The sequence below is a fragment of the Plectropomus leopardus genome, chromosome 12 (assembly GCF_026936395.1).
Source record: "Plectropomus leopardus strain MGB_pleo_1.0 chromosome 12, ASM2693639v1, whole genome shotgun sequence".
Taxonomy (NCBI): Eukaryota; Metazoa; Chordata; class Actinopteri; order Perciformes; family Serranidae; genus Plectropomus; species Plectropomus leopardus.
Genome location: NC_142187.1, coordinates 1,340,542 through 1,349,455, shown reverse-complemented (window position 1 = coordinate 1,349,455; position 8,914 = coordinate 1,340,542). Strand labels below are relative to the sequence as shown.

At 39.0% G+C, this 8,914-nt stretch overlaps 1 protein-coding gene across 2 annotated transcripts; it reads right to left on the bottom strand.

Moving 5' to 3' along the window:
* Window positions 1–4,400: 4,400 nt before the first annotated feature.
* On the bottom strand, window positions 4,401–8,697 carry LOC148187778 (uncharacterized). 2 transcript variants are annotated; one of them, XM_088085450.1, is made up of 6 exons: window positions 8,651–8,697; window positions 7,226–7,235; window positions 6,909–6,923; window positions 6,611–6,757; window positions 6,248–6,349; window positions 4,401–4,957 (listed from the first exon to the last, which is right to left on the bottom strand). In XM_088085450.1, the coding sequence occupies exons 1-6, from the start codon at window positions 8,695–8,697 to the stop codon at window positions 4,649–4,651; spliced, it is 630 nt and encodes a 209-aa protein (XP_087941576.1). In that variant the 3' UTR covers window positions 4,401–4,648. The 2 variants fall into 2 exon arrangements, with proteins under 2 accessions (XP_087941576.1, XP_087941575.1); XM_088085449.1 differs by lacking the exons at window positions 6,909–6,923; window positions 7,226–7,235; window positions 8,651–8,697 and adding an exon at window positions 7,661–8,005.
* Window positions 8,698–8,914: the final 217 nt, after the last annotated feature.

The window sequence follows — 8,914 nt, the reverse complement described above, 5'->3', positions numbered from 1 at the left end:
GACTTACCCACTGTTTGGTATCATGAGGTTGTTTTTTGTCTGTGTATGTCTTATATTACCTTTACCTGTTCAGAGAGCAGCTCAGATTCACATTTCATCTGTGCTGATTTTATTTGATTTAGAAATATTCAAAACAGTTCTAAAACATGAATTGTGTCACAGTGTGACTGGAAGATGAGCTGTGGTGGTCACTTTAATGCTACCTCTCACACACACACACACACACACACACACACGCATGCACACACACACACACACACATCCTCCTGACTACCAGGAAAAAAAAAATCGTCACATTACATTTTTTTAAAATTCCCCAATCCTTGTAAGGTAATTAGAATACTGAAAACAACAAGTTTTTGTTTTTAAGATATCGTGTCCACTACAGTGGACATCCACATAACTGTCCAACATCACTTTTGTTTTTTTGCTTTGTTGTGCTTTGAATATATCATGTGTCCACAGTGGACATCAGAACGTCGTATGTGAAACTGAACCTTGATGGCAATCAGTTAGTCCCAAAGAAAATACCAGGATTTAACATCCACATAACTGTCCATCATCACTTTTGTTTTGTTTTGCCTTGCCTTGTTGTACTTATTTGGTATGATACTTCAAAAAGCAATTTCCCTTCTTGGAAACACAAAGGAACACCTTGCACTTTGTGCACATCACCTATGTTTTGCTCTTGCAGCCGGATCTGCGACATCTTGATGCATGTGTTTATTCCACCATCTCTGGAAGATGGAAACTCAACATTCGGTCAACCAATTCAACACCACCCATGTTGGTGTTGAACTCAGCAATTGCCAGTGGCCTTGACACCTGGACAAACCTTTTGTCTTTCTTGGAGCATCTTCTGCGTGTGTCCTGAGGTTCAGTGCCATAGGCAGAGGATGTCATGGCAACTGGCTTGTTGTCCAACCACTATATATGGAAGTGCACACCAGGATAGACAGGGGGACTCGGTTCCATTGGGCGGGGAACGCTGAAAAATTTCACACCTTAATTTGGTTTGGTTCACTTTCACACTGCACTTTTGAAAGCAGACCAAACCACCTGGACAACTTCACGCAGTTACAATAGCTGCTCATTTGGGGCGGTATTGCCTGAAACGAGCACTGTCCAGGAAGAAAAAAAAACATGAGGAAGAAGAAAACCCGGCTTATCGATTGGCCAAAACGGAAAACGGAAATCCATTCCCATCAGCTGGTTTGCTCAGAAACACCAAATATATGCAGTCTTGGGGTTTTTGATTTAACTTTTACCTTTGCTTCTTCGGATTCATGCTTTTGGCTTCATTCTATTTTTTCTACCCAAAATGCACTGCATTCTATATTACATTCTCTCTATGGTTCACTTTCTCTCTTTGGTTCCCTGGATAGTCCGTTTGCATTTCCCACTGTAAGCGAACCGCACCAGGGTTCACTTGTAAGCGAACCGAGACCCATGTTAAAGCCACGGAAAGCTGTTAGGCCAAAGATTCAATTAGAAGTCTGAAATTCAAAATCTACTGTGTTTTAACCTCAATGCCTTTTCAAGTCAAGTCAAGTCAGTTTTATTTATATAGCCCATTATCACAAAACAAGGTTTGCCTCAGAGGGCTTTACAGTGTACGACATCCCTCTGCCCTTAGACCCTCACATCACCCAAGGAAAAACTCCCCAAAAAGAACCCCTGTAACGGGGAAAAAAAAAAAGAGGAAGAAACCTCAGGAAGAGCGGTAGAGGACAGTGAGGGATCCCTCTTCCAGGACGGACAGACGAGCAATAGATGTCGTAAATAGCAAGTGAAATACAATCATGGCAAAAAAGGAAAGAGAAAGAGAGGGGGGGAGAGGGGGGAGAGAGGAGGGGGGGGCACAGAACAATAGAAACAGATGCATGTCATATTACAATAATGGTAGGTGTGAAATTAGTAATTGCTCTCTATGATGATGTTGATAGAGTCTCATGCAACAGTCTCATGCATATGTGAAAGGGAGTTGTCCAAAAGGCAAGATCACGGCATCGGCGCAACCAGGACCAGACCACGATCAGGGCGAGCGGGGGGCACAGAATCAGTACAGCCACAGCACGAGCACAACCAAAGGCAGGGTCGCAGCATCAGCACAGCAATCACCACGGTCAGGCACAGTCAAGTGCAGTTCACCAAAAATGTTATTACTAGATCAGATTGTGAGCTCAGAAAGATGAGCTCAGAGTCCATCCGTCCGCCTCATTCTTGTGAACACTATAGCTGAGGTCTTGGGGGATTTCTTTTTTCATTTTTTTCACTTTTCTGGCCATTACTCATCATCATATCTCAAAAACAGAGGGGGATAGTCTTGGTTAGAAACTGAATTGGTGACACTAATCTTGAAACTGTGCTGATTAAAGAGATCTTCTGTGTTGCCGGGGGGGATTCATTAAAGTCAAATGCCACAAATTAATTCACATCCTTGCATCTTAATTCCACTCTTTAAATGGAAATGTTACATGTTAAATGTTACACTACATGGGAAAACAAACAAAAAAAGCATCTTGTAATGAGGCCAGCAACATCTGTCTGGGGCTGGGAGCACCAATGGATTGGGTTGGCCAATAAATTGTTGGCCAGGAGGGCCATTCGTGGACAGCAAATGTTCAAAAATTAAATTTTTATGGCATCAAAGTGGGGAGTAAATATACAGGAACAATAGATCGAAAAGGTGTCCTATTTACTCTTGGAGTACCCTCTCTGCTAAAGTGCTTTTCCAAATGACATATACATCTGAAAATAACAAACATACCTTTAAGAAGAAAACAAGTTAGACAGAGATTCATTTAACCTCTACTATGACTGTAAGATAGCTTGGCTACACCGAAATGAAGAAAAAAGTTGAATGGCGATGTAACAAGTGAATGCATCACCGTCCAAATGCCTCAAGATATCAAACAGTAAGTGAACATACCACTGTAAATGTGATATATGATATAAAAGCATGCTGCCCACTATCAAGTTAACCTGCAATTATTCTGATATAAATTCATGCCCACTAAGGAAGACAAACTGCTGAAAATGGCCATAATTGTGTTTTCCTATATTTACCTATGTTTCCTATACACTGAGAAAAATATGACCAATGGTTACTTAAAAAAATTGTGGCAACAAAGTGACACATAATATAATTGAATAGATTTTAAGTTCTACAATTTGATTAAAAAGTATTGAATACATTAACTTAACTCAAACAAAAAAATTAAGTACATGTCAATAAAAGCAACAGTTGAAATGAGTTGGATTTAGTAATAGCATGCCAAATGATGAGTTACATCGCCAAAAAATATTTAGTAAATCCTAGCCAATTTCACAAGGAAAGCTGATTTATATTTACTAAGTATCTGAGCAAAAGTAATTTAGATTTACTTAATAGCTGGGGGAAATTGATTCATATTTACTGATAATCTAGGCAAAACTGACTTATATTTATCAATTATATGGGTGAAATTGATTTACATTTACTAAATACCTGCATAGAAATTATTTGGATGAAGTAAATGAAATAAATTATATCAACTCATATTCTAGCACATTGTTGCTTAATTCAACACATTTACACTCTTGTTCTTATTTATCTGTACCTAAAATAATTGTTTCATTTTAAGTTTTAATTTGTCTTTAAATCTATTCAATAATATTGAATGTCACTTTGTTGCCATAATTTTTCTGTGTCTAATTTATGAAATATCCTGACCAAACTTAAGTAAACTGAGGCATCAAGAAACATCAACAGATTACAATGCATAAAACAGCAGCAGATAAACATTTATTTGTGCAACTTTTAAAAACTTGTTTATCCAGCACTCCACAAGTGCAACATACCAACATACAAAAATAAAACAGAGACCATCACATGAACAATGATTAACTGGGACTCAGTTAAGTCTGCTTCAACAATTTTTTATCAATCACATAAAAGTGCACTTTATGTTTAAAGGGCATGCAGAGCACAGAACAGGTATGCATGTAAAGGTTAACTGGGGAAAAAACCAAAACCATTCTGCATGACAAAATGTGAGAGATGGGTGAGACCCATGTGGCATAAACACTGCTATTTTCTTTTGTTGTATTTTTATGCTACAGCATGTCACTGTATTGGCCCTTGACTCTGTGACACTTATTTTCCTATTCCAACAGTAAGTTCAAAGACAGAACTGAACCAAAACAGATTAGAAGTGCAAATGATATATTACAACACACCAAAGTTTTGCAGCCTGAAGATAATCACCCTTCAGTGGTGAAGCCTGCATGGACCGTCCACAAAATGTCACAACAACGGTCATGTGACAGACACATATGTACCTCAACCTGAACAGATGCAAAGCCATGTAACAGGCCACATTACCACATATGACAACAATGGGTCTGTCCTTAGAAAGGGTGGCTCTTGAATGGGCGGTGCCATCCAATGGCATGGAAGCATTTAACAACACTGTAGTGTAATAACACAGAAAAAAAATCAATATATTAACACTTCTAATGTCCTGCAAGAAAAAATACACATGCAGAAATTCAAACTTGACTGAAATAACTAACTTCACTGAAACTCGAGCATTTCACAAAGTCTTGTGTGTCGGTTTTGACAGTGACTTGTCAATTCCCTTTTGAATAGCAAGGGTCTCTTTTCTTAAGCCAGTAGCTTATTCTTGAGGCTGTTCACTTTTGGGGAGAGCTTTGAACTATCCAGCCCGAGGAGAAGTTTCTGAAACACTTCCAACGTGTATCTGAGCTCCTTTGGATAGGCAAGATTCACAGCATACGCCAAACCAACGAGCAGGGAGCAAGCCCTTGGAAAGTTACCCAGACCAGTTAGAACTTTCATGCCATCCACCATGATACCGATGTTGTCTGGATCCTCTGCCGTGTTAGCTTTGATGTTGTAGATCTTCAGACTTTGAACAGCAAGGTCCTGTGACACACTGTCTTCATCAGCATCCTGTAACAGAAAGAACATTGTGCATATCAGACAGTGCAGCCAGAGGAGAAGGTCCTATTTCCCAAATTGCTTCCAACTGTTTGGACAAGAAAATCTGGAGTTTGTCATAGCCGTTGCTTGTAATGCACTCTATTTATGTCACTGTTGACAAATCTGAGATAGCACTTAAAAACGTACATAAACACATATTTTCACACCAGGTAAATTGAAAATGATCGAATCAGTTCACCAACAAATCAAAACAATTCAATCACCCGATAATGGGCTGAACAGAGTTACAGTTGTAAATATTTGTAAATGAAATTTCTGAAATGAAATCAATCCATTACTACATAATTTCTTGCTGGCATTGTATTGATGAATATCTTACTCTACATTCGCTAACACAGGCTGGTTACCTGTCAACCAGTATCTATAACCACGCTTATTTTAGTGTTTCCATTACCATGGGACCGTTACCGTTCCATGGTAACCCATTACTGTTTTTGTAATCTTTTTGGTCGGGGTACCTGCTGTTTGTCATGTCAATCCTCTGTTTGTATTTTCTCAAGAGGAAAATGTCAGAACCTGTTAACAACGGAGTGTGGAATACTGAAGAGGTACAGGCACTGCTCTGTATCATCGTGCAGCAGGAGCTTGATGGTGCAGTGCCTGTACCTCTTCAGTATTCCACACTCCCCTTACTACTGTAAGGGTCCCCTATACACTGGAACCGCAAAGCTATCTGTTACAGATCCGAACCATTACCATACCGATCCGTACTGTACTGTACCATACTGATAGTGAAAACAAGATTTGTGTGGCACTGTTAGTTAATTCCTGAAGCTTGAAGTCTTCCACAGCAACTGGTTCAACTCTGCTCTCCTTCGCTTATTTAAGAAGTTGCCCCAGTCTCTCTGTAAACATGTCTTTGTATTCACAAAGCAGCTCTTTGGCCAACATTTCTTAGCTAGCTTTTAGGGACAAATTATAAAGACTTAAAAAAATACAGGTGTTAGGTAAAGCATTCTTAGGAAAAAGATTACATAAACCACTGACAAGTTTTAAATTCTTCCAGTTGGTGAAATCAAATTGAGATAGTAAGCATTTAATAACACCTCCTGTTTCTGCTAGTGCAGAAAAATTCCTTAAAGGAAAATAAAAACTTTTAAACACACTTGACAGAGGACAATGATGTAGCTTGCCAAGAACTACTGGGAGAAATATAGTTATGGACTTTCCCAAGTCATATTAAGTAGAAGAGATGAGACATATCACCTTCTTTATATTTTAACATGTACTTCAACTTACATCGTACTCTTTTAAGAGTTGATCTGTAGATTCCCCAAGGTACATCATCAAACAGCGAATGACAACATCTCTGGTCATGTTGATGTTAGGATTGCTTGGAGTCTAAAATGAAAAAATAAACACCAGGTGGTTTATATTACTGTTAGTAAGCCCTTATCAAAGATCCTTCATGTGCCGTCTCAGAGACCAGTATAATGAAACACTAATGAAACAAATTTTCATGCAATTATTTCATACTCCATTTATAAAGAGAATCACAGGCTAACATTACCTCCTGTAAATTCAAGTAATGGTATTCCAGCAGTTTGATCACATGATTCCTAGAATAAAATATTAGAAAACATAATGCTCAATGAAGGATACCTTGAGCAGAATAGCCTGCAACCTCAACCCCATGCTTCCGCCCTTGGAGTGGAAGAGGTTCAGAAGCCGAGGAGTATATTCATCCAGCTTGGACATGAACCTCGATTCAAGATGCACCATCGTGATTCTGTGAAACTCATCCTGGATCTGAAAGACAAATCATGAAACCAACTTTAAAGCCTCAAATATTACAAACTTAAATACTGTTCTTATGACATTTTTCAAAAGCAAGAAGCAACCTACTAAAGATAATAATTTCTACACCATTTTACAACCTCCATGTTTGTCGATTGTTTACCTCCTGAGTCAGACTCTACAGCATGTTAAATGGGTCATATGAAAAAAAAAAGTCAAAAAATCACTTTTCTTTTATTTGGGTCTCTGATATGCCTACTAACACAGAAACTGAAATAACAACTCAACAGTAACAGTAGTTTAATGTGGGCTGCTTGCTTTGTACACATGTGATTAACAGATTTGTGCTCTGTGATTCAGATTTGTGGCTCCACTTGATGTCACAAGGGGCTTCATAGAATTTGTAACCGCCACTGCATCTTTCTCCACCCCATGGCTTGCTAGGTAGCTGAATTCTGGTCATGGTAAGAGGTGTGACACCTCGGACATTCTCCAAAAAGCTGGCCAATCACAGCAGAGTGGGCGTTTTGGAAGGGGGGCTTCAGACTCAGTGAGACAGAGGGCCTGTATCCATGGCTTGTTCAGCTGTAACTAGCTTTTTGATCATGAAAACAAGCTGTTTGTAAATACATCACATCAACCTGGGAAGGGGGTATAATATGACCCTTTTAATAAAATATTTTGATTAGAATACTAACCAAAATAGGTAGTTCCTCTATTGTTTAAAATGTTGCATTTTATAAACTCTATAACCATGTAATGCAACACAAATTATATAATTCTAAAATTTGATCTAGAAAATAGATGACAGTAACGTAACAGACATTTTGTACCTAGCGCTAAATACAGCATTACAAGTGCAATCCTTCACAATGGACAAGGGATATTTCTAATTAGCATGCACTTGTAACTTACGTGAGATGTCTCAAATAGAGCGGGCCATCTGGCTTTGATGTCCTCTATGGTGGGTGATTGGTTGATGATTTCGTTTCTTCTGTGTGCAAATGTTTTGGCCATTTTTTCTTTTATCAATGTGTTGTTGTCCTTTTTCTTCACTTCAGTTAGCAACTGAATCCTCTCTTGTTCTTGACTTTCTTCATCCTCTCCAGCCGGGTAAGGAGGAAGGAAGTTTACTTCTGCCTTGCGAGGTTTTTTTACATTCTTTGCAGACTTCTGGTCTGTAGGGGTCTTGCGTTTCAGTGCATTGCATAACACCTCAGGAACACCGTAGCCTCGGAGTTTGGTGCGATAATTTGACATCTTGTATTTAAGGCTTTGCTGCCAGCCATAGTAACCTGCAAAGGAGCCAGGTTCCTTGAGACAAGGATATTTATTGACAAGTGCCTCAGCAACATCACTTATCTGTGAACCTGATGGGTAGGCTGTATAAGTATATACAGTCTCAGCCAGCTTCTCAAGTATGTCTGCCTTGATCTTCGAGGTAGTCAGAAGTGTTCCATTCTTCTTGTAGTCCTCATTGGCTCTTTCAAGGAACATCTCAGTTTCGTATGCAAACTGTGGAATGGGGAACTGCTTTGGCCATGGCTGACAACGTTCTGTGGTACTTCGCCTCGGCAGGATAATGGTGTCCTGTGAAGAAGATGTTCCAGCAGATGACTCTGCATTTGATGCGGTTGACTCTGCATTTGATGTAGTTGACTCTGCAAACGATGCAGAGTCACAGTCAGTTGACTGCTGAACAAAGGAATTGTCCAAATTTCCATCACATGGATACAAGTTCAGAAGAATCGGAGCAGTGTGAACAACCTTTATGGTGTCTTTGTGTTTGATAAGGTCACTGTTGTGAAGAGAAAAGTAATCTTCAAATTCCAAGTCCAAATACTGAAGACGGAAATCAATAGAAATCCCAAAGGTCTCCTTCACAATAGTTTGCAACTCCTCCACAGTGGGCGGGATTCCTGATGGAAGGACCAACTTCTCAATTCGGTCATCAATTATTACTCTGAGCTTTGCCTCCATCTCTGCCATCCTGACAAGAAAGACAAAAGTTCAATGGCATCACAAGCAGAAGCTTATACAATGCATAATTTTTTTTAATAAAAATCATAAAAATCTGTACTTATTCAAGTGGAAGACTACACTGGTTTATAATCATAAATTTATAACATTAAATGTGTATATCATTATTATGATTGTTATTGAATTGCT